At 37.7% G+C, this 21,483-nt stretch overlaps 1 protein-coding gene across 1 annotated transcript in view; it reads right to left on the reverse strand.

Annotated features, from left to right (window-relative positions):
- The window catches only part of LOC308702927 (protein sel-1 homolog 3), a 32,412-nt gene continuing 10,929 nt past the window's right edge, over window positions 1-21,483 (reverse strand). The window contains exons 11-23 of the mRNA XM_081386112.1: window positions 21,046-21,225; window positions 19,153-19,275; window positions 18,376-18,516; window positions 18,135-18,197; window positions 17,872-18,048; window positions 15,980-16,107; window positions 15,685-15,768; window positions 7,378-7,459; window positions 7,214-7,289; window positions 6,524-6,618; window positions 5,844-5,971; window positions 1,358-1,533; window positions 1-1,115 (exon numbers count right to left, since the gene is read on the reverse strand). Coding sequence (XP_081242238.1) covers window positions 883-1,115; window positions 1,358-1,533; window positions 5,844-5,971; window positions 6,524-6,618; window positions 7,214-7,289; window positions 7,378-7,459; window positions 15,685-15,768; window positions 15,980-16,107; window positions 17,872-18,048; window positions 18,135-18,197; window positions 18,376-18,516; window positions 19,153-19,275; window positions 21,046-21,225 — 1,686 coding nt within the window. The 3' untranslated portion in view covers window positions 1-882. The remainder of the gene's footprint in view (window positions 1,116-1,357; window positions 1,534-5,843; window positions 5,972-6,523; window positions 6,619-7,213; window positions 7,290-7,377; window positions 7,460-15,684; window positions 15,769-15,979; window positions 16,108-17,871; window positions 18,049-18,134; window positions 18,198-18,375; window positions 18,517-19,152; window positions 19,276-21,045; window positions 21,226-21,483) is intronic.

Here is a 21,483-nt window from a genome sequence, read left to right on the forward strand (position 1 = left end):
ATAGTCAATTTAATTAAAAAATGTAAACCCAACAGGTATGAAATGTCAGAAAGAGAGAAAAAAAACTGTAGTGGATAAATATAGTTAGCCTATTTTTTATTCAGATTGCACAGTTGAAAAGAAAGTATATTTATAGGAACATTTCAGCAGGCTCAAGATAATTAATACAGAGACCATTATTCATTATTTTAATCAATTCGCAGCCATAAAACATGTGATAATCCGCATTCTCAAGTATATAGCAGTGTGTAGGTGCGCTGAAGTATACCGTCAAAATGGCTGACACGCGGCTAGGGGTCACGTGACTGGGAGATCCCTATAGTAGGTAAGTATGTAATTTCAGATGCAGCCTGTATCTGATGTTTGCGTTGATGAATGTTTATGTGAATAAAATACTAAATTCAATCTGTTAGGGTTAGGGTCATATAAAGCGATCAAATGTCTTCAGAAAATTAGGACTCAGCCGCTAAATTAATATGGATTCGTTTTACGATCTTTTTGAAGAGTCAAAGTGGTAGTTGCGTAGGCTGTCAATGGAGGGACAGAAATATCTCAGATTTCATTAAAAATATCTTAATTTTGAGTTCCGAAGATGAACGAAAGTAATACGGGTTTGGAACGACATGAGGGTGAGTAAATGCTGACTTTTGGGGGGGGGGGTGAACTAACCCTTTAAAGATTGTGTTTATATTGTGCATACACAGCTCTGCTTCTGTGCAATGTTAACTTAAAGTAAATGTAGCTGTTTGAATGAAAGAAAACCCACAGAAACAGAACAGTCTGAGGTATCACGTGACATTTATTTCCACCGCAAACATACTGGTTCAGTTCCAGTGCAGTAACCTAAAGTAAAGGGTGTTTATCAAACACAAGGGTGAGTGTTCAAAGCAGATTGGAAATGAACATCGTAAAGATGACACACACACACACTCCAGTCACTGTGACGACTAAATCCGATGTCTCCTGCAGTGAAAGGCTGTTGTGGGCTGTAGGCCGGTCTCTTTGCTGCTGATGTGTACTGGTCTCCAGTGGACTGATTCCTTGCCCGCTGACTGCTGGTTCACCACGTCTCTCTGATGATTGGTTAGTTGACAGGTAAGCCGTAGAGTAAAATGCTGATGGTAAAAGTGTACAAAAGTTAAATCTGTTACGATACTTTTATATTTGTACTTTATTTCTGGAGCTTGACAGACATGGCCACTATATTTTTATTGTATGGAAAATTCAGAAAGTGGAAAATTATCATGGGAAACGTTTTTTTGAGCAATAAATCTAGGTGAATACTAAAATTGAAAACAGGAGGGAAATGTCTAATTAGATATCTCTTTTATTCTAACAGTAGTGGTGGATGCTTTACCCAGAAGAGTTTGTAATAGCACAGCAATTATGAAAAGGCTGAATATGGCGGCCATCCCACAGGCCAATGGCAGCTGAACAGAGCTGTGTGTGAAGACTCTCCACGCTCGTATTAACTGGATCCTCCACAGGACTAAAGAACAGGGAGTCACGTCCCCCTCCTCAAACTCCCTGCATCTACAGAAGGAGGAGAGAACAGATTCATGCTCACAAGGAAGTGTTTTCACTCCTTACACACACTTCCATTGTTGTTAAAGTCCACATGATTCGCCATTTTTACTATCTTAGTGCACATCGCTTGTCTTATTGTGAATGGCTTATTGGTGCATGCTATTTTAAGAAAGAAATGTTTGTTTACATCAAATGAAAGAAAATAATTAAATTAAAAAGTATGAAATAAAAATATATTAATATGATATAATCAAAAATGTAGTTAATTCATGATTTATAAAGCATTAACAGACATTAATAAGCAGTTTATAAATACAGCTATAAATGCTCTATTCTTGATTTATAAGCATATCTGTAATGTGTTTAACTCTTCGGTTTTTGAGTACTTTTTATTTTTTTTATTTTGCGACATAAATGTTTACCATACCAATGTTTGGTATTGTTTTTTTCAGCACAACATCACCTATATGAACAGACAATTATTTTTTCACTTTTATGTACTGTATCAACACACTGGACCCAAAATCACACACAAAACACAAAATCCGAATAGAAAAATTCTAGTTTTTTTACTACAAAAAACACAAACATGCTCAATGAAGCATTTTAAAAGGTTTAAAATGTAAACACAAGTTGTAAATGTCAACATATACAGGTAAAATTCAGATATAATCAAGCTATATACAAAAAAAAATATGATTTACAAAAAAAAAAGCGAGTGTAGCTAGCCATAGGCTTTTTTTTCTCTTTTTAGCTTTGCCACTTTTTAAAAGTTTATGCACACAATTATTCAGAGAGCTATATGTAAGGCCTTGCATTCCCAGAGTATGAGGGTTCCCAATTAGTGCAAATACAACATAAAAAAGGTAAAATTGAGATAAAATCTAACTATATACAGCAAAAAGCAGGTGTGGCAATAGGCGTTTTTTTCTTTTCTTTTTTGCTTAGAAACTCTACAAAACACTTCATGTACAATTACACAGACAGCTACATTACAGGGCTTTCCTTCCTTGAGTAAGAGGGGTTCCTAAAAAGTGCAAATATACTATACAAAAGGTAAAATGAACACAAAATCAAACTATATACAACTATTTACAACGAAAATCAGGTGAGTTTTTATTTATTTATCTGTGCCACTCCTCAAAACAGTTTCTGTCAACAATGAGACCAAAGACATTCGCTTCATTTTCCTTCCACAAAAAACTACCTAAACTATCTACACTACTCCTAAACTACTCTCAAAATCTGTTCAAACTTTTCCAAAAACTAGCAATAATATCTCTCTCTCTCTCTTTCTATATATATGTCTCTCTGTCTACTCCGTCAATCTCCCGACTCCCGCGGGCGCCTTTCAATTTCACTTCTTTGCTCAGTTGGCTCTAGCCTGGTTCTACCAGACTCTCGTACATTTCATTTGTACAGAGAGTCTGGCCTCTCTCCATTGACAAGCGTTAACTTCCTTGTAGGCGGGTACTCTGTCGAAGTTTAAAACTATTGGATCTGCCCAGAGTCACTCTGGATCTGCCATAACCAATCGCTAACATTTGGTCGTGACGTATGTCAACTCAAACTAGCGCACGATCTCAACGTCATCGTTCTCAGCCACTCCCTCTGTTCGCTGATTGGTCCTACAAAAAATTGATTTCTGGAAACCTAAGAATATACAGCAGTCCCAGACGTAGTACTGAAGGAAAATGAAATTGAGCGGAAGTACGTAGGAGGGCGGAGCCAGGCTAAGTTGGCTCCTCCTCCACTCCCTAAAATGTGCAGCCTGAAGAGCAGAGTCAGCAGATTCCCACATTTTTCTCCGTTTTGTTTTATGACAAAAACCAACGAAGTTATGAGAATAAATGCAACGCCTGTCGCATCCCATCTTGCGTTCCTTTACGAACGCGTCAATATTTTCAAAAAATGTTATATAAAGTTTAAATTATCATATCTCCGTTTTTACTTGGTCTATCAACACAAAACAAAAAGTAAAATAGAGTTTCAAGCCAGCACTTTCGACAGAAGTGGACAGCAGCGCTCAACGTGACTTTAGGCTTGTTCGACTTCATGCAGCTCTGCGCAGACCGATCGGCGGCTGACTTAAAGCAGTGCATGCCGGTTAGAAATGTTGTCCGATTTGATGCAGCGCCGACGCCACGTGACTGTGACGTATGCCATCAAAGTACCGCGAGAGCGATTTGAGAGTAGCCGGAGAACTCAGCCAGCGCAGCTTCTCAAGAGCGGCTGCACGAGGGCTGATGACGACACAGCTGTTCCACGATTGGCCGGATTCACTGCATGACAACGATCACGTGTGTTTCGTGTTTATTCGAACACCTTTAGTTCCTCTAAAGCTCTCAAATCAGTTTTTTATAACAGTAAACACTCTTTTCATGTCGTTGCGATGTTATATTGTGTCATGTTTATCAAATTAAAACTGATTAAAAAACGTAGACTCCACTTCATTGAATAGTAGCTTATGTTGAACTTTATTCTTGTTCAAACAGACGCTGTATGAAGCAGTACATAAAGTATTGAATGAAAATGTCTCTGAAACATCTATTATTTGGCAAATATTGCATTTATTTCACTTCAGCTGTGGTAAAGTATGCAAACACCACGTGAGCGGTCACTACGGGAACCAGAAAGTGTCCGACTTCACGTCTCCGTTTGCAGCTCCTCCCCGCCTGCACGCGGCTACTCTCGCCGATCGGTTACATCCAGCCGCAGCCGATGTCCAACACACCTTTTGTTTTTATGCTTCGACGTCTTAAACTGGTCATGTGATTTGATCACGCCGGCGTGATCGGCGACTCGGAAGAGTTAATAGGCTTGTTTGAGATGCGCCTTGCCTCGCCTGAAATGTAGTCGAGAGTAGGCGGCCGCAGTGAGAGGAGGAGTGAAAAAAGCGCAGGCAAGCCGGACAGATCTCTCTTCTCGCAGTGGATTTGACACCTGTGATATCAAAGATGGATATCGCGGGATTCACGCTCGTGCAGTGTTGCTAATAAACTGGATGTAATTCAAGTTCTGTTGCTTTTATATGAAAATAAATATAATTAACAAGACACCCAAAGTAGGCTTATTTAATTCCATTCCAAATACATGTTTATCAATATTTTTTAATCTTTAACAGACATATGTGTTTTTATTTTTTTTTATAAAAATTACATTGCATAACCCAAAGAGATCACACTGTCAGATAGTTTGGGAATATTAACACATAACATATACACATAGAACATGATATTAGAGCTTTAAAATCAAACATTTTAAAAGAACAATACATCACAGTTGTTTAAACCAATGAGCATTAAGCTGTGTCGTCAGCAAGTCGTTTCCCATCGTGCTTTTGATCAGCGCAGTCGGTGGAGAGCAACTGCGCTCGACTGCAGAATCCGACAGGTGTGCCTTGCGCTCGCAAGAGATTTTTGACATACGTCAGCATGACATCAGAGCAAGGCGGACCGCACTCGGACACATTTCTAACCGGCATGCATCTCGCGCTGATCACCGGTGATCGATTCTGCGCAGATTTTGCTCATCTCAAACAAGCCTATTAATTGTATTTTCATACTTTTTTCATACATCATTTCTAAATTAAGTATTACATTATTTACAACCCAGTTATTTAGGAGTTGTCAGTGGTTCATAAGATCGTTTAAAAAAGTAAATTATTAATAAACTACTTAAAGGTACATTTATACATATTATTTAGACATTATATAATAATAGACTTTACTATAATATAGTAATAGTTACTCAGTGTGTTAATAAATGCTTTATTAACATGTATTCTTACTGTAATTCATGATTATTTCAGGTAGTTCTAAACATTTAGTAGTTGTCAGTTAAATATTTTTGTGAACTTATCTAAAGTGTTTTATCACTATTTATGTCCATAAAGCTTTTCTTTCAGGATTATTTGATGAATTAAAAGTTCAGCATTCATTTGAAATAGAATCCTTTAATATTATAAATGTCTTTACTCTCACTTTTGATCTATTTAATGTGTTGTTGCTGATTAAAAAGATCTTCATAAAGATAAATACAAATCTTACAGGCCCCAGACTTTTGTTACAAATTTGCGGTAAATTACCTTCAAATCGAGTCCCTTTGTGAATCTTTTTTTATTTTTGAGGTTTATATATTTGGCCTATATACTTTAACTAAACAACTATGTACAGACACACACCATACTGCATGCACAAACACGTACACTTGTTTTGCACCATGTTTTGCGTAATTCAAATCAACTTTAGAGCTTAAGAGTTTTCCTTCAAAAAACATGAAACTAACAAGCAAGTGACCATGTAGGACACACAGACCTGGATAATAGATTTTCCACAACAACGCTCCGGTTCATATTGTGTGCAGCTGAGATTCCCATCTGATGTAGAATGATGTCAGGAACTTCATAACCCTCCTTAATTAACATGGCCAGATTAAAGTGTCCCTGAAAATACACACAAAATACTTGACAAAAAACAAAACAAAAAAAAAAAACAGTATATACTATATAGTATTCTATATGCAACAAGTGACACTTCTTATCGGCCAGCTAAATTACACTTTGTGCCTAACAAATTGCTCAATTTCTTTTTTCACTTTCTCTGTTTTTTTTTTTTTTGTTCATTTGTCACTCATGTGTAAATAATGTAAAGCATTTCTACCAAATGAAAGCGGAGCAAACATTCACATACTACATACAAACTTATACATACTACTGTATAAATAGTATAACAGAATCCCTATCAGTGTACATATTTCTACATTGTATATATATATATATATATATATATATATATATATATATATATATATATATATATATATATATATATATATATATATATCTATGTATAGTCATACTGGCCAGCCCTATATCTGCCTGTTTAGATGGTAAATGTGGTATGGTGTGTGTGTGTGTGTGTGTGTGTGTGTGTGTGTGTGTGTGTGTGTGTGTGTGTGTGTGTGTGTGTGTGTGTATTGGTGTGTGTGTGTGTACCTGAGGACTGCCATGCACTGCTGCTGTACTGTACATGTGCATGGCCTTCACCATATCAGCCAGTTTACTGTAATAATCTCCCATCCGCAACAAACCTGCAGAAGACAGAGAAGCAGTAACAGATGAAGGCAGAAAGAGAGAGAGAGGGTGGAGGACAGCATGAATATTTTTATTGTGAATCATTTCAAATCAAGCTGTAATTTAGTTGCAAGATTTGTTATTGATGTCATTTAAAATGAAAGATATGAAATTAAAATGAAAGTAAATTTTGAGATGTGGTAGAAATAACATTACACAGTTCAGGGAGAAAATGTGAATGCCTTAATTCAAAGTCATAAAAGGTGTTTAAGAAATCATATTTAGGGGACGTTCACACAGAACACGTTTTTCCATTCCACCGCACTTACTTTTCCATTATTTGTAAATGCGCTAGACGGACGTGTATGACCGTTGCGCTGTGTGTTTTGCAGCGTCTCGCACTGGACACGGCATCCTAAAAACGCGGCACTCAGTTAATCTTTTAAAAGACATGTCTCGAGACCTTGCTGTTTTTCCCCATTCCACTGCCTGTGTCTCGCGTTCTTCAAAGCAAAAACGTGTTCTTTGTGAACCAGCCCTTATTCTTCTAACAGATGTAGTTGTATGTTATAGTTGTCACTGCTGTATTTCTGCTGGTCTGCAGAGGCTCACCAGATTCCTGAGGGATGTGATTGTAGGTAGAGTAGTTGTGATACCTCCACTGACAGGCAGAACTGTGGCCTAACACCTAGAAACACGTACATTAGGTGAATGGTATAAAAAAAACAACCAGGAAATGAAACTGGACGATTAGGAGACATATAAAAGATGTTCACCTCACACAGATGGGCGGCATTGTGCTGTGCCACACTAAGACCAGTTTCTGCTAGAATGGCATATTTCACCAACGCTTCATCCCTTGAACAGACAACAAATATCCACACAAATGTCATTTTCAACCCAGTATGAGTTTCTTTCTTCTGCGGAACACAAAATAATTTTTAATAATGTGCTTGTCATTTTTTTTCATTACAATATTCATGAACACAAAAGCAGAAACAAGGGTTATTTTAACAAATGAGATGAACTGAAGGAAGGATGGATCGATACATGCATGAACGAAGGTATGGTTGGGTAGGTGGATAGTTTTTAGGTACAGCAATTTAATAATTGGGCTTAAATGTAAAATAACACTATAGTGTTCACTGTATGAATTAAATATCGATTAATTTTTGTTAAAGATATGTTTTGTTGTTTAAAGCTACACTGTGTAGGATTTTCTCCCATCTAGCGGTGAAATTGTTTATGACTACCAACTGAATATTACTTTCTAGCCCCTCCCATTCCAAGGGCGTTTTAACTCCTACGGTGACCGTATTCACAGTTGCCAACTCTCGCGAGACAAATAAGCAACTGGAGCTTCAAAAACAAGCCCAAAATAAGCCCAATATTATTAGATATACTAATATATATCTAATATAGTATATTATAGTATACATTCTTATACAAGTAAGTAGGCTATAGTATACATTCTTATACATTCTTGTATAAGTAATTCATAGGCTTACAATATAGCCTATATATATATATATATATATATATATATATATATATATATATATATATATATATATATATATATATACACACATTCTTAATAGAATATTATTAGATAATTTAGTTTCAGCATTATCATTTATTTATTTCCAATATATCCGTTTTACAGTCACTTTACTCTGATCACCAACCACTTGACCTATTCACTTGTTTATCCTTTTCCCAGTCTTTGTTGTGTTTTTTTGCCATACTTGGACCACTTCGTTGGAGGCATTGTTTGTAGAAATTGAAATATGTGTATTTACATCATAGCTTGGATTACAGCGTCGCGCGCGCCTGCACGTTGAAAGGGATTTTTCTACAATTAGGGGGATAAGGGGGCGGATTCGGCGGAATGTTTTGACGAATTAAGCCGGCCGCACACCGGACGCGCAGCTCAGCGCCGCGCAGCGCCACGTCTAGGACAACTGTCACCTGAAAATCCGTTAGCATCAGCAATTTTCTGATTTCTGTAAATAAATATAAAACTAAATGTATATTGCAGCACGGGGTTAAGTCCGTATATACATTAACTACGATTTGAGACACATAAATATAAATTTAATATAAAACTATGAAAATGGCGCTGTGTGGCGCGGCAGGGTTTTGAACACGGTCCTGAGCCGTTGCGGACAGACGCCGAAAGGCGCCGCCGGTGTGTGTACTCTCATAGAGAATAATGTGTTCGAATTTAAAAGACGTGGCGCTGCGCTGCGCGGCGCTGAGCTGCGCGTCCGGTGTGCGACCGGCTTTAGGCTACACCACAGCACTTATGATTGCACTGATTGGTTAGCTGTGAGCAGACAGTGTCAATCAATGTATTGGAGATTGAGAAAACGGCAACCGTGATGTAAAGAAAATGAATTATCAGATTTTCCTAACAAGCAACCATATTTTTTTAATAAGCCCAAAAAAACGCAACCCGCAACCCGTGCTGTTTTAACGCGACTTACTAAAAAAAAAAGCCCAAAGTCGCGTATTATAAGCGGACTTGGCAACTATGACCGTATTATTTCAGATCTGCCGGCAGTCGCGAGTAATCTCCCCCTCGCATTTGTCACGGTGCCACTGAGTGTAAAAACGTGAAAGGCGAAGCTTGAATTTCCAGGTATGTCCCTCTTTGGCTAATGTATTTTCAAGATGGAAGCGCAACATGGCTGCCGCCATTCGAGCGACTTGCTCGTATGTATTCTAAATGGCAGATTCAACGCTTACGAGAATACTTGATTAGTTGGTATAAGTAATTACACAGTAATGAGTACATATCATTTTGAAAGAACAAAGTGTTTTTTGCAAAGAATCAACTTAAAAAATTACACAGTGTAGCTTTAATTAACATTAATGACTTAGACAGGAACAGGTATTTATAGGCTGCTGTCACTTTAAAGCAGTGGTGGACAGAACGAAGTAAATGTAATTCGTTACTGTACTTAAGTAGTTTTTTTGTGTATCTGTACTTTACTTGAGTATTTAAATTTGGGAAGACTTTTACTTTAACTCCACTACATTTCAAAGTCAAATATCTTACTTTTTACTCTACTACATTTTCAAAATCAGTCGTTCCTTTTTATTTATGAGTGGATAAAAACTTAACTGGTCAAACGAGCCACCAATCACTAGCCTACAACTTGCGTGCTTTGTTTTGAACTTGCCTTGGCGCTTTCTGCGTGAACCAGAGCCGTTATGAGAGTTGCGACTATAGACAGTATAAGGTTGCGACACACTATAGGCTTGTTCGACTTGAACCGGAGCTGCACAGACCGATCCGTTTATGACATCGCGAGAGTGATTGAAAAGCATACAGAGCCGTCTACACTAGTACACTAATCGATCTATCTCGAGTCGCAGTATTTTAATATCATTCGAATGGCCTGTGCAGTGTGCAGCCGCTGCAATCTCGCCGCCGCGCGGTCACGTGATTCGTGTAGCTATCAATAGTTCCAAACAAATCGCGTTGCCAATGATTTTAAGCGGGGCAGAGAGCAGCAGCTATTATTGCAGCAATTATCGGTAAATATTGACGCATAATGAGCATTGCTTATTACGTTGACACTAAAATTACTTGGATATAATAGCATTTTTTTTCTGGGGAGTAGCAGCATTAATACGTTTTGGTGTTTAATTTTGGAGGGAAATAGGCTGCTCCCATAACGTAGAAAAATAAATAAATAAATAAATTATATATATATATATATTATATATGTATAAATGTGTGTGTGTGTGTGTGTGTGTGTGTGTGTGTGTGTGTGTGTGTGTGTGTGTGTGTGTGTGTGTTTAATGGCATTGTGCAGGTTTATGTGAATGTATCATAACATTAGGATGTTTATAATAGGCCTATTATAACTACGCTCGTGAAACATATATACAGTAAATACTGTAAATGTATTATACCTTATGGGAACAGTCCCCTTCCGTCCAAAATTAAACACACAAAAAATGTATTCAATTCAAATATATATATAATATAAATATATATAGAGACTAATTAATGTCATTTTATTAATAGATTGATGTGCCAAGAGTGACATTGGAGTCTTCACGTAGACTGAGTTAAGCAAGAGTCTTGTGACAAAAATAATAATAGGACAATTATAGCCATAAAAAAATCATAGTACTTGGATACTTAAGTACATTTGAAGGTAAATACTTTTGTACTTTTACTCAAGTGAATGTTTAAAGGCAGCACTTCTACTTTTACTTGAGTAATATTTTACCTTGAGTATCTTTACTTTTACTCAAGTACATGGTATGTGTACTTCGTCCACCACTGCTTTAAAGGTGCTGATAGTAATTTTTTTACTGTACTAAAGAATTAAATTCCATTTGTTTGCATATATTTATGAAACAGTTATTCAAATTTGAAATGTGTGTTCCGTGTCGGAATGTCTGTTTTTGTTTTGGACTGTGTGATTCCGCCCACTGCCAATTTATCCAACAGCATATTTCAGCCATGGAAGCCAGCAAATGAACTGGGTTAGAGATCGCAGATTCTACCGGTGCTAAAAAGCCTTGGCACCCATCTAAAAAGCTCTGTAACCAGAGGCATATTAAAACGCAGACATTAGCTGATTAACTTACAGTGGAAGGCTTGTCGCTTTCCATTGTCAATTGCGCTCGTGTCCTCAATCTGGCAACCCACGTGAGCGCCACATCTTAGGAGGAGGGCGAGAGAAACAACCCTCTCCAATATCTAGAATTTAGACTGTAGTACCTATTTCAATGGATGAAGAGATGGATAGAAGGAGGAATAGATGGATAAAGGGGAGGATGGATGGATGGATGGTTAAAGATATGACTGATAAAGGATGGATGGATTAAAAGGATGGATGATAAAGATATGGATGTATGAATGAATGGATGGATAGATAGATAAATGTATGGATGGTTAGATGAAGGGATGTATGGAAGGATGATAAAGATGGATGGATGAACAAAGGGATGGATGGATAAAGGTAAGGATAAACAGATGGATGATGAGATGGATGGATGGGTGGATAAAGGTATGGATGGATGAAGGCATAGATGGATGGATGGGTGGATGGAGGTATGGATAGATGCTGTCTGTGAATGTAAACGGTCTGCAATGTCTACTTTGACCCGCCCTCAAGCACAAGTTTCTGCCAGTGTTTCATCATAGGACTCGGATTGATATGGTAAAATCAACTCCATCGTTACTGTCTTTACAGTGTGTACAATCGCTAAGCTTTAGGAAGCCTCCGGAGCTGAAGTTCAGTTATGGTAATGGTCTTTTCGTTTCCATCACGCGCTGTAAGCGATAGACCAATCACCGTGAAAAGTGAAGCCACCAAAGTCCTGATATGGCGCTGACATCTTGTGCTGATTTGGGACCTGCTTCTGTGCAGTAGTGAACGCGGGACCCGAGTCTGCGCAGTAGTGAGTGTGAAGTGGAGCCGCAATATCAAGGTCCTGCCCTCACTCCCGCAGAAATGGCTAGTACAAAGTTTACTGTGTGAATTAAACAGTTATGGACATGTAGAAATTAAAGTTGAAGCTCCAATCTCCTCCCGAAAATCCCCCAAAAACGTCTGTTGGTACCTTGGTGACTACTTCGTTTAAAGAAGATGTCAATCACAGCTGTCAATGATGATGTCACATTCCCGTTTTTCTAGCATCAAATAACGAACTAAGATCAAACTTATTTAAAAAAAAACTAACACTTGAGCTTAAATCAGCATGATAAAAACTACCAAAATGACAGAAAACATCTTAGAAAAACATTTATTTGAAGTGTAATTTGATTGTTTAGTTTCCATCGCGTCCATTAGACTTCATGGGGAAGGCGGGGTGTATGACCTTTACTGGGACAAGCCACTGGGGTGGGGTGATCGAGACGCTTTTGCTTCTCTTTTAAGCACTTGTGCAGTATGCTTGATCACAACAGACTGGGCCACCTGACCAATCAGAGAACAGTAGACCAAACACAACAGACTGGAGCATCTGACCAATCAGAACAGAGTAGACCAATAACAGCAGACTGGGGGCCCTATCTTGCACCCAGCGCAATTGACTTTGTACACCGACGCATGTATCATTCCTATTTTGCACCCGCGCAAAGCGCGTTTTTCCCTCCACAGAAGCACGTCGCTAAATTAGGGAATGAACTTGCGCTCCCTGGGCGGTTCAGCGCAAAAAAGGAGGCGTGTTCTGGCGCAAACGTTCCTTCATGCTATTTTGCAGGTTTAGAAAACAATTGCGCTACTAACCAGGAAAAAATAGTTTAAAGTCAGTGGCGCGTTGCGCATGTTATTCATATGCTATTTTAAGGGCGCATGCTTGGCCATAATCAATGTAGCGTGTGCACAACGCGCACTTTGATTCTCTCATCTACACAGAAGCAGCAGTTTTCATTTTTGCAAATCATACATTATTACGATAGATAGATAGATAGATAGATAGATAGATAGATAGATAGATAGATAGATAGATAGATAGATAGATAGATAGATAGATAGAGATAATTTATTATAAAAGCATACATCTAGCTTACACATTTACCCAAATTATCATACGCCTTTTTAACCGAAGTTAATTTGGGTGTGTTTCTCCATTCCCAACGTCCCTGATGAGAGCGTTGCTCTCCTTGGCTGTGAACCGCTCCTGGCGCGCGCCTGGCAAATCCGCCGTTATGATAGGAATCCGCTTTAGAACAAACGCGCCTGCTCTTAAAGGGAATGTGAGATGACGCTCTGATTGGTTTATTTCACGTTACGCCCAAACCACACATATGAATAATGAAGCTACTTCAGACCAACCCATTTTAGATTTGCGCCTGGTGCAAGAGTCATTTATCCCGCCGGGAAAATAGCAACAGCGCCAAGACCCGCCCACAAAGTTACTTGCGCTTTGCGCTTTGACACTTGCGTTTCAGATCTTTAAAATAGGGCCCTGGGTCATCTGACCAATCAGAGCAGAGTAGACCAATCACAACAGGGGCACGTTCAAGTTCAAAACAGTGCGCAACATTTTGCTACGGTTTCCGGGTTGAACATCATGTTTCCTGGAAACGGCGTGCACCGGTGTGCAACGGGGTTTGAGATACGTTTTCTCTTGTTTGGTGGGTGTGTCAGAACTGCAGTCCAATCAGCAGCAACATGTATATAAAGCACGCGGTATTAAAGTGAACTCGCACAATGGGTTCAAGGAAAGTAATTTACAAATGTGTTCGATGCAGCTCGGTATACTGAGGACTGAGGATATTAGAAGACATGTTTGTCGTAAGTTTTTTGTAAAAATATAGGATATCAACATAATGATGTAGTTGTTTATATTTTTAGCTTCATTGCAAGTGTATGACATTTGGTATAGAAATAAACAATGGTAATGAAGTGCTTTTCCTAAAAATGAGAAAGAAAATAAAGGGTATTAAAACAGTAACTACAAATAAAGTCAGTATGGGAGGCTAAATAGATGTGTTTTAGTCTGAATTAGGTAAGATGTGTGCTTCCATTTCAGTTTCCACAAATCCCTTAACTCGATTGGGATGTTCTCTTTTGTTCTGGGTGGCAAGTGCAGTAACTGTAACATCGAGCATATTTTGTAGTATTAAACACATATTTATACCGACTTCATCAGGCTCCGAAAATTCTTCACAAAGAACACAAAGAATGGCCTTCTCAGCTGCCATAGTTGCAACTCTTGCGTCATCAGTACAGTGTGTTCAACGCATCACCGTTTCAGTTTAAAAAACGTTGTGCAACGTTTTGTCGGGGCTGAACGCAGCCCTGACTGGGCCATCTGACCAATCAGAGTAGAGTAGATCAATCACAACAGACTGGGTCATCTGACCAATCAGAGCAGAGTAGACCAATCACAACAGACTAGACCATCTGACCAATCAGAACAGAGTAGACAAATCACAACAGACTGGGCCATCTGACCAATCAGAGCAGAGTAGACCAATCACAACAGACTGGGCCATCTGACCAATCAGAGCAGAGTAGACCAATCACAACAGACTAGACCATCTGACCAATCAGAGCAGAGTAGACCAATCACAACAGACTGGGTCATCTGACCAATCAGAGCAGAGTAGATCAATCACAACAGACTGGGTCATCTGACCAATCAGAGCAGAGTAGACCAATCACAACAGACTAGACCATCTGACCAATCAAAGCAGAGTAGACCAATCACAACAGACTGGGCCATCTGACCAATCAGAGCAGAGTAGATAAATCACAACAGACTGGGTAATCTGACCAATCAGAGCAGAGTAGACCAATCACAACAGACTAGACCATCTGACCAATCAGAGTAGAGTAGACCAATCACAACAGACTGGGTCATCTGACCAATCAGAGCAGAGTAGACCAATCACAACAGTCTGGGCCATCTGACCAATCAGAGCAGAGTAGACCAATCACAACAGACTGGGCCATCTGACCAATCAAAGCAGAGTAGACCAATCACAACAGACTGGGCCATCTGACCAATCAGAGCAGAGTAGATCAATCACAACAGACTAGACCATCTGACCAATCAGAGTAGAGCAGACCAATCACAACAGACTGGGTCATCTGACCAATCAGAGCAGAGTAGACCAATCACAACAGACTGGGCCATCTGACCAATCAGAGCAGAGTAGACCAATCACAACAGACTAGACCATCTGACCAATCAGAGTAGAGTAGACCAATCACAACAGACTGCAGAGTAGACCAATCACAACAGACTGGGCCATCTGACCAATCAGAGCAGAGTAGACCAATCACAACAGACTGGGCCATCTGACCAATCAGAGCAGAGTAGACCAATCACAACAGACTGGGTCATCTGACCAATCAGAGCAGGAAAGGAGGGATTTAGAAAGACTGAATCTTTCAGACGAGTCGTGTGAGAATCATTGAAAAATGTGGTTATGTGCAATTTTTTTTGTTGTTGAGAAAATACACATGTTTTTATGACCTTTGAAGCCTGTTATAGGTGACCTCAAAATCAAAATGAAGAACCTTTAAAACAGCATAATAAGGACACTTTAAGGTAGGGATTAATGAAGGGATTGATGAATGAAGGGATGGATCTCTCACCATGATCCTCTTTGATAAGTTTGAAGAGCTTCTTTAACCATGAAGCCCAGGTGGCCGTTTATCTCAATGACTCGCTTCAACAGCCTGAAGGAACAGAAACCCAACAAAACAGAGAAACAAAGACTTGTTAAACACCGATCTATCCATCAGATTAAAATGACAGCTTTTGCATTTATAAAGAAGTTTTGTCAGATCTGTAAATTTTTCAATATTTTTCTAGTAAATGATCATCCATTTGTGTTGGCCGCTGTACTAACTGAAGTGATAAATGAGAGTATAGATGAGTCTGACATACAGCACAGCTTTGCCTTGATCTCTCGCCACTCCTCGTACAGTTCCAGTGGAGAGAAGTGATGCCGCCTCCACAGCGCCGCCCACGTGACCCAGCTGAGCCGCACGCAGAAAGAACTGGAACGCAGCCGTCTGAAAGAGCATTGAGATCAATAAACCATACACTTCTGCCATGAACACATTTTGATCAGTATAAAGTCTTGGTCTAACTAACTAATAACTAATCTTAGTCATTTTTTTTAACTTGACAGCAACTCTTTTGCAATTGTGCAAATTTGACAGCATCACTTTCTTGTCATTTTTCAAACTTGACAGCAACTCTTTTTTGTCATTTTGTAAACTTGACAGCATCTCTTTTTTGTCATTTTGTAAACTTGACAGCAACTCTTTTTTTGTCATTTTTAAAACTTGACAGCAACTCTTTTTTGTCATTTTGTAAACTGGACAGCAACTCTTTTTTGTCATTTTGTAAACTGGACAGCAGCTCTTTTTTGTCATTTTGTAAACTTGACAGCATCTCTTTTTTGTCATTTTGTAAACTTGACAGCAACTCTTTTTTTGTCATTTTTAAAACTTGACAGCAACTCTTTTTTGTCATTTTGTAAACTGGACAGCAACTCTTTTTTGTCATTTTGTAAACTGGACAGCAACTCTTTTTTGTCATTTTGTAAACTGGACAGCAGCTCTTTTTTGTCATTTTGTAAACTTGACAGCAACTCTTTTGTCATTTTGTGAACTGGACAGCAACTCTTTTGTCATTTTGTGAACTTGACAGCAACTCTTTTTTGTCATTTTGTAAACTTGACAGCATCTCTTTTTTGTCATTTTGTAAACTGGACAGCAGCTCTTTTTTGTCATTTTGTAAACTTGACAGCAACTCTTTTTTGTCATTTTGTAAACTGGACAGCAGCTCTTTTTTGTCATTTTGTAAACTTGACAGCAACTCTTTTTTGTCATTTTGTAAACTGGACAGCAACTCTTTTTTGTCATTTTGTAAACTTGACAGCAACTCTTTTTTGTCATTTTTAAAACTTGACAGCAGCTCTTTTTTGTCATTTTGTAAACTTGACAGCAACTCTTTTGTCATTTTGTAAACTGGACAGCAACTCTTTTTTGTCATTTTGTAAACTGGACAGCAGCTCTTTTTTGTCATTTTGTAAACTTGACAGCAACTCTTTTTTGTCATTTTGTAAACTGGACAGCAGCTCTTTTTTGTCATTTTGTAAACTGGACAGCAGCTCTTTTTTGTCATTTTGTAAACTTGACAGGAACTCTTTTTTGTCATTTTTTCAAACTTGACAGGAACTCTTTTTTTGTCATTTTGTAAACTTGACAGCAACTCTTTTTTGTCATTTTTGATACTTGACAGGAACTCTTTTGTCATTTTGTAAACTTGACAGGGACTTTTTTTGTCATTTTGTAAACTTGACAGGGACTTTTTTGTCATTTTGTAAACTTGACAGCAACTCTTTTTTGTCATTTTTGATACTTGAGAGAAACTCTCTTTTTTGTCATTTTGTAAACTTGACAGCAACTCTTTTTTGTCATTTTTGATACTTGAGAGAAACTCTCTTTTTTGTCATTTTGTAAACTTGACAGCAACTATTTCTTGTCATTTTCCAGACTTGACAGCAACTCTTAAAAAAAAAAAATAAATAAATAAATAAAAAATTGACCACTTCTTCTTTGCCATTTTTTACACTGAATAAACTTCACCAACTATTTTTTTTTTTTTGTCATTTTCCAAATTTGACAGCACCTTTTTTTGTAATTTTTCGAGAAGTTTACAGATTCTTTAAAAGAGGTTTGGAACATCATGAGGGTGAGAAAATTTGGACATTACTATTTGGTTTCACTTTAAACTATCCATTGAAGGTTAAATGTGCAGCCTCTGACCTCATTTCTGTCTGGTTTGTCAGGACTGGCACCATTAAACTGGTAGAGTCCTAAATTGAAGAGCCCATCACGACTGCCGTTCTGAGCCGCCAACTCAAAATATCGAATGGCTTTTCTTCTGTTCTTTACTATGGTACTGTAGTACCATCCAATTCCATTCAGGGCTTCTACAGAACCCTGAAAAAAACACACATGGCCCATTATAGAAATCCCAACACTTCCACACACAACCACATGCGTGCTGGTTTTGTATGTGCACTCACCATGTCAGCAGCTTTCTTCAGAAGCTCGAGGCCAAGCGTTCGGTTCTTCTTCACTCCTGTGCCCTGTTCAAGCACAAATACTTGAAAGAATCTTCAGATACATACACACCATTTTACATATATTTTCCTAATCTTGTGTCAGGAGTTTCTATTTATACAAAACAAGCGTGTATGTGCTTTTTACAATGCAAATGCTTGAAAAGATACGGCTCAAGAGATTTCCATGTAGCCCGTGGATTACCTTCAGGATGAGAATGGCGTAGTCGTACATGGCCGTGGGATCCACCATCTGCAGGGCGCTCCTGGCGTACCACATGGCCGCTGTCCGAATGTCTTTCTCCACCCCATTACTCCCCCAAAGAAGCATCCTGGCCAAAGATTTCTACAAAGAAACATCAGCCCACAACGCTTTTACAGCAGCTGAGAATCTCAAACCAAGTAACTAAAGGCCCCTCGTAAAGTCATAAAGTCTATGAAAAACTCTTATTTTATAAAAACTATTCATTTGTGTATTTATTCATTCATTCCTTAAAAACTGAACATAAATTAAAAAATAAAGTTTCTTAAAAATGCAAATATAAGACCCTGAAATCTTCTTAAGAAAATCTCTTTAACATAAATGCGTAAGACAAAGCCGTTCGTAATTCGTGAATAAGAGAATAAGTTCTCAAATATTTATCTTTAATATATTTTATAAGAATAAACAGACTTTATCTTTAGTGATTTAAAAAAAAAAAGTTGTTAGGTTATCCTAACTGAAAAAAGTTATTCACAATGATTTTGAAAAACAATCTTTCCAAGAATTCAAAATCTTCTTAAGTTGGGAAATAAGCAGAAAAATGGCAGGTAAGAATAATTTAATTCTTAAGAATGTTTAGTGAATCTGGCTTCAGATCTCCGGCACATCCTGATGTTCTGAATGACTAGAACTCAAGTCAATAGTTACAGGTTACACTTGAGATATACCTAAAGGCAACGAGAGATCATGTGAAACAGACAAGGGGAAAAAAGTGAAGACCTGAGATTCTACATCTCCTCTGCTGGCCTGGTGTTTCAAATACTGCACAATGTCGCCCTGTTCACCCATTTGGGTATGGAGCTCGTCGTCATTGTTTAAATGAACATGTTCTGTTGGAGTTTGCTGCAGTGAAGAAACACAAAATAGAAAAACAGACAATATCATTTCCATTCCATTCAGAAAATATTTATTTCACGTCAAACCAGTTTGTTAACATGCAAATCCACGCCCTCAAAACACTGTACAAACCACCGGTTAACCTGATGACACACTATTTACAGTGAGTCTGAATGTGTCTTTGTGTTTACTCAAGTTCGTAAAATTCCAATATTTCGTTAACAATCAGCTTAACAAACATCAGCAGTGTCAGTTTTCTAAATATTTGATTGTGCTCGCTGATAAACAAGAGATGCACCTGGTACTAAGGCACCATTTTATTAGCAAATGAGCCTTTGCAAATTGAATTGCTGTAGAGTCTGTAGAGTCTGCATGATTGGAATTAACCAGGAATTTTCATGACCGAAATAAAATCTAACTTCGTGTCTCATTTAGACAAGCATGTTTAATAAACAGAATTGATGGAATTATAAATATCTTTCTGTTAGAAATTCCATATTTGTATTGCCGTATTGTATTGTCATATTTATACGGTTTTGAGAAAATATATCCATTTTTAAACGTTTTTTTTTAATTTTTATTTAATTGTCAAAAGTAGTAGCTAGTAAATATTTCTTGGGGGTTTTATCGTATTTTGACAGAAATGATTAAGCTTGTCATGTAATTAAAAAATGATGTGTTAAAAAATTACACATTTATAAGAGACCTACTGAGCTTGTTCACCCCCTTGTTTTCACTTCTTTTGGATTAGCCCAACCCACTGGAGAAGAGAGACAGATTGGAGAAAGTAGGCTACTAGAAGGTTTGCTGAATATTATTACTTGATTTGGTTTGTTTAACAAATATTCATTTTTTATTAAAGTGGACGTGCCTTTTGTGTTTAAGAGTAAAAGCTTTAAGTTAATAGTCTATTCATGTCTCAGCCGCAAAGCTGAGCTCCTATGTTTGCTCCAGCTTGCACAGAGCGGCTGAAAGTATAGTGTCTGTCAGTTATTATAATACATATCACAAAAACAATTGTCTAAATTATGTTGCATATTCCTCAAAAGTTCTTGTCATGATATCACTAGTTGACAACAGTACTATTTTCGGAAATCTGATATTGCGCAGGTGCACGTGATGCAACACTGTCAGAGCCGACAGACTCGTGTGTCAGACTCATTTCAGTGCAAAAACGATTTAATATACTGCAAATAGCCTACTAGTTTTTTATGTTTATTTATAATTCATTTAGGTGGACAACAAGGCTACCAAGTACTGTGCACAGCTAATTAATTTAACGGGGTTTTTTTCCCTAACGTCATTTTTAGCAAATTTTTAGTCGAAAATTTCAGGACTTCAGTCGACCAAGATTTTCTTTGGTTGATTACAGCCCTAGTTCAAAATATCAAAATTTATTTTAATTCTGGAATTGAAAGAGGTATATGCAGGTCATCATCTGTACAAATACATTTATCTATGCAATTAATGTTTTTTGGAAAAAATATCCTATTCTATTATTTTTATGTTTATTCAAATTAATTATCTTCATTTTGGGTTTTTCTCAGCAGATATTGGCATTTTTTGCAATTAATCTGATTAATTAATAATTCAATAATTTAATTAATTTAAAATGAGAGGGCTAGTTTAAAATAATTCTTCTGAAATATATTATTCAAATAATTAGAGTCGATACAATAATATATAATATAACTAATGTTCTATACCTATTGACTCAATAAGTCAATTGAGAATATGTATACATTACCAATCTCTGTATATAAATGTGTACCTCACCCAAGAGTCTTGTACTTTCTCGTGGTCAGTGCTGGTCTGTTTGCCAATGTTAGCGTAGTAGCCATATGCTGTGTTCTGGTCTTTGGGGAAACCGTCAAGTCCCTCCATGTGCTTGTATCCCAAATGCATCAGAGCGAGTCGGTCATCAGAGACCCCGCCTATCAAACTATAAACATGACCCTGAGAAAGAGATCACCATCAAACTTTAACACAATATTGCTGTACCAAACAAAATTCGTATCTGGCGTTTCTCTTGTCACTCTTCTTTTGTAGCTTTTTTTTTTATCAAATTACAACTTTAGTCAACATAAAATGAAGAAGAATGCTACACTGACTGCAACAGTAGCCTAAAACAATACCTAAAAAGCTATTTGGTTAATGGTTGCCATTAGCCGATAGCCTGCTTGGCCTAGGTGATCTCATCTAAAGAGAAAGGTG

Source organism: Scardinius erythrophthalmus (assembly GCF_964197995.2).
Source record: "Scardinius erythrophthalmus genome assembly, chromosome: 15".
In the NCBI taxonomy this organism is placed as follows: domain Eukaryota; kingdom Metazoa; phylum Chordata; class Actinopteri; order Cypriniformes; family Leuciscidae; genus Scardinius; species Scardinius erythrophthalmus.